The 3819-nt window shown below is 50.3% G+C and overlaps 1 protein-coding gene across 1 annotated transcript; it reads right to left on the reverse strand.

The window, feature by feature from the left end:
* Positions 1-638: 638 nt before the first annotated feature.
* znf648 (zinc finger protein 648) lies at positions 639-3611 on the reverse strand. Its single transcript, XM_079244555.1, has 2 exons — positions 3503-3611; positions 639-3384 (listed from the first exon to the last, which is right to left on the reverse strand). Exon 2 carries the CDS (start codon positions 3382-3384, stop codon positions 1975-1977), a length of 1410 nt encoding a protein of 469 aa, XP_079100681.1. The 5' UTR covers positions 3503-3611; the 3' UTR covers positions 639-1974.
* Positions 3612-3819: the final 208 nt, after the last annotated feature.

The raw sequence follows: 3819 nt of genomic DNA on the forward strand, positions 1-3819 counted from the left end.
TGTCGGCCATGATTGATGATGCCACATGTTCCGAGGAGGAGGGGCCAGGAAAGACGCTCAGGCTGACAGCCAGTAAACCCTGCACTTCCCAGTAGATCCCCCCCCCCCCCCCCCCCCTCAGCCTTCTCATTGTCGCTCCACCTTGTAAAGACTCCTGGATGCTCCTCGTTTCCCAGCTCATCAAACGTCCACATCAGCGGTTGTACCCCACAAGAATCTAAACTCCTATAAAGTTTGGTCTTCCACATGGTTGTTGATTCATTATCAGTTGCCGTGGCAACAGAAAATGCTGAAGACATGTTGAATGGATAGATCTTTGCCAGCACATAGCTGTGATTCCAGTCTGGGCCTCTCACTGAAGTGACAACATGGCAGCTGACGTCTCCTTTTACGATTAGTTTGCAGAAGCTGTGAGCGGGACACCGAGCAGGAAACCCAACACACACACACACACACCCACACACACACACACACCCAAAGACACAGCAGCTGTGTTCGCCGGGGATCAGCCTCAGCATCAGCAGCGTGGACAGATTTATTAACGGTCCATATTGTCACACTGAAAACCATCCTTCATATTGGGGCGACTCTTTAAAGCACTTTGTAAAAAGCGTTTATTGACACAAACATTTACGGTGACGTGGTCACATGATCACGTGTTCTAATGATCACGTGTTCTAATGATCACGTGGTCACATGATCACGTAGTCACATGATCATGTGGTCACATGATCACTTGGTCACATGATCACGTGTTCTAATGATCACGTGTTCTAATGATCACGTGGTCACATAATCACGTGGTCACATTTTCACGTGGTCACATGATCACATGTTCACATGGTCACGTGGTCACATGTGAACATGGTCACGTGGTCACATGTTCACATGTTCACGTGGTCATATGTTCATGTCATCACATGTTCACATGATCATGTGGTCACATGATCACGTGGTCACATGATCACATGTTCACATGGTCACGTGGTCACATGTGAACATGGTCACGTGGTCACATGTTCACATGTTCACGTGGTCATATGTTCATGTCATCACATGTTCACATGATCATGTGGTCACATGATCATGTGGTCACATGATCACGTGGTCACATGATCACGTGGTCACATTTTTACGTGGTCACATGATCACGTCTGCATAAAACCAAACATGCCATGAGAGTTTAGTCACGAGAAGCTTTAAAAGTCACAGATTGTTTCAGCTCGATTTACTGAGTGGAAAGTACATAAAACAACAAAGATGCAACAAGATGAAGAGGAAAAACCAGTTTGAACTGGACTGGTTTGTTCATGTTCAGGAGAGATGATGGAACGCAGCTGAGTTCTGATGATCTGTTGTTTCACGGCCTGATCTGAAAGTTTATATGTACAGTCAGTGATGCAACGTGGCTTTGATCCTGCTAAATGAGGGCACTCCCACACCTTCCATTTTGTTTCTTGTCAGGCGACGTTCTGCACCAGCATCTTTGTGGGATTCGAGCTAGTCACCCATCGGGTGGGATAGCAGCTGAGACGTCATCTAGAACAAAATGCTGCCTGCATCTGAACTGCACACCTCGCCTGTCATCGAGTTGATGCCAGAGCAGAGATTTCATTCTGTGTGTAGAAATCGGGCATTAGGAAGTAATGAGCTTTAGAAACACCTGTCCTGAAGTGGGAACCGCGTCCCAGTCTGTTGGCCAGTCAGACTAACTGGGACAGAAGTGGTGAGCCTCGCCTGCATGCTCTGTTGTTCCGGTTTTTACCTCCGGGCCTCGTATCCCACCTTGGACCGGTCCGCTCCAGTATCAATGCTGCGCTGGTCGAGAACTCAGCACCGGCTTGGCACCACCTTACCCTCCATCACACAGTATATGTTCACATACATGGCCTGCTCGGCCAGAATGTGGACTAATGAAATATTCCTGAGCTGCATTTCACCTCCATCACCGGGAATACGTGAGTTTAAAAACCTTCACACGCTTTTCTCGCTGTGTTTTAACACATGCTGTGCTAGCTTCGAAGCACACTGGAACGACTTGTCACACTGCACGCAGACGAAGATCCTCCCGGAGCAGCTGTGCTCCTGGTGCACCTGCAGCTGTGCCATGTGGGTGAAGTTCTTGCTGCACACCGTGCAGCTGTGAAGCTTCTGTTTGTTGTGGACGAGCTGGTGGCGAACCAGGCGGGAAACCATGGCAAACGCCACGCCGCACTCGGAGCACTTGTAGGGCCGCACGCCACTGTGAATGGCCTCGTGCTCCGTCAGGTTGGAGGATTTGGTGAAACTTTTAGAGCACACAGAGCAGATATATGGCCGCACTCCTCTGTGGATCTTCTGGTGCTCGGCCATGCGGCTGGCCAGGGCGAAACACTTTCCGCAGTCCGAGCAGGAGAAGGGCCGTTCTCCCAGGTGCTTTCGCTCATGGCGCTTCAGGGCCAGGGCTTTGTTGAAGGTTTTGCCGCAGTGTGTGCATGGGAATGGCTTGTCATTGGTGTGCATGTTCCTTTCATGCTTCCGGAGGTCAGAGGAGCGGATGAAATCCTTACCGCAGGTGGCGCAGATGTAGGGCTTCTCACCAGTGTGTGTGCGGATGTGCTTGCGGTAATCTGAGGACCAGATGTATGTTTTCACACAGAAGGGGCAGTGATACGGCCTCTCACCCGTGTGGAGGCGCTTGTGTTGCTGCAGCGTACCCTGGTGGGAGTAAGCCTTCCCACATACATCACACACATGTGGCTTCAAGCCACTGTGTGTTTGCAGATGACTCTGCAGGTTGCAGAGCTTCTTGAAAGCCCAATGGCAGTGTGGACATTTGAAGGGACGGTCCTCGACATTGACCGCACTCCGTTTCTTCATCGCAACTAGAAGTCGAGGCACTTTGTCAGTTTCAGGCTTCTGAAGTGAATTCTTCACAGGCGGACGCTCTCCACTCTCCTTTTTAATCATAATCCCAAACTCATTTGGAGAATACTCCTCAAATTTGAGCTGGTTGATATTTGATGTTTTCTGATTGGCTGGGACATGGCTTCCTCCTGTCTGCTGCAAAGCATCCAGCAGCGTATCCTTACGGTCATCCATGTTGCTCTCCCAGTGTTTAGTGCAATGCAGCAAAGCTCTGCCGTAGACTTCTTCATCATCTTTCTCTGCTTCTCCTGGCGGTGAAAGCCCAGCGAACCTTTCCACCAGAGACCAGTTTGGTGTGTGAGGGTTCAGGTAGAGAACTCCGTTGTCAACACTCTCTGCAAGCTGGTCTGAACCCACACAAACTCCGCTGAACCAACAGTCAGGCTTTACCTTCCCGCCGTCGCCTTTGGCATTTCCATCAGAGGGGAAAGGCTTTTTCCTTCGACTTCTTCTTGCAACAGCTGTTCCGTTCGACATCTGTAGGAAGGCAGCAGGTGTTTTATGTTCGAGTGAAAGCCTCACATGTACGCCTTCGCCTATCTGTGTGATGCTCTGAAGAGCGGGCTGATGGAACACACGCTGAGCAGCTACTTACCCTGCCCTCAGCTCCAGGAGATGCCACACAAATATATCATTGCAGGGTCTTGAATAACTATGAGTTACGCTTGTGGGCGGAGCTTGGCGGCAGCCGTCTCTGGGTCAGCATCTATCTTGCAAGTCAGCAGCAGCGCTGATATCTTCCCAGCCGGGCTCGCCTTACGACGTTCAGACTGAGCTTACCAGCTGTTGACTAATTTACACGCTCTGAGGGAACGGAGAGCTGAGATTCCTCTCAGGAGGGTCGTTTTACCGCCTGACGTTTCTGCAAAGCTGTCATATTGCCATCTTTAACCCCTTCATGCCGGCTGTTGC

Source organism: Telmatherina bonti (assembly GCF_933228915.1).
Source record: "Telmatherina bonti genome assembly, chromosome: 8".
Classification (NCBI taxonomy): Eukaryota; Metazoa; Chordata; class Actinopteri; order Atheriniformes; family Telmatherinidae; genus Telmatherina; species Telmatherina bonti.

What these genes read in the sequence shown, in the direction of transcription:
- znf648 (XM_079244555.1), bottom strand. Translation starts at nt 3,384, where the DNA reads ATGTCGAACGGAACAGCTGTTGCAAGAAGAAGTCGAAGGAAAAAGCCT.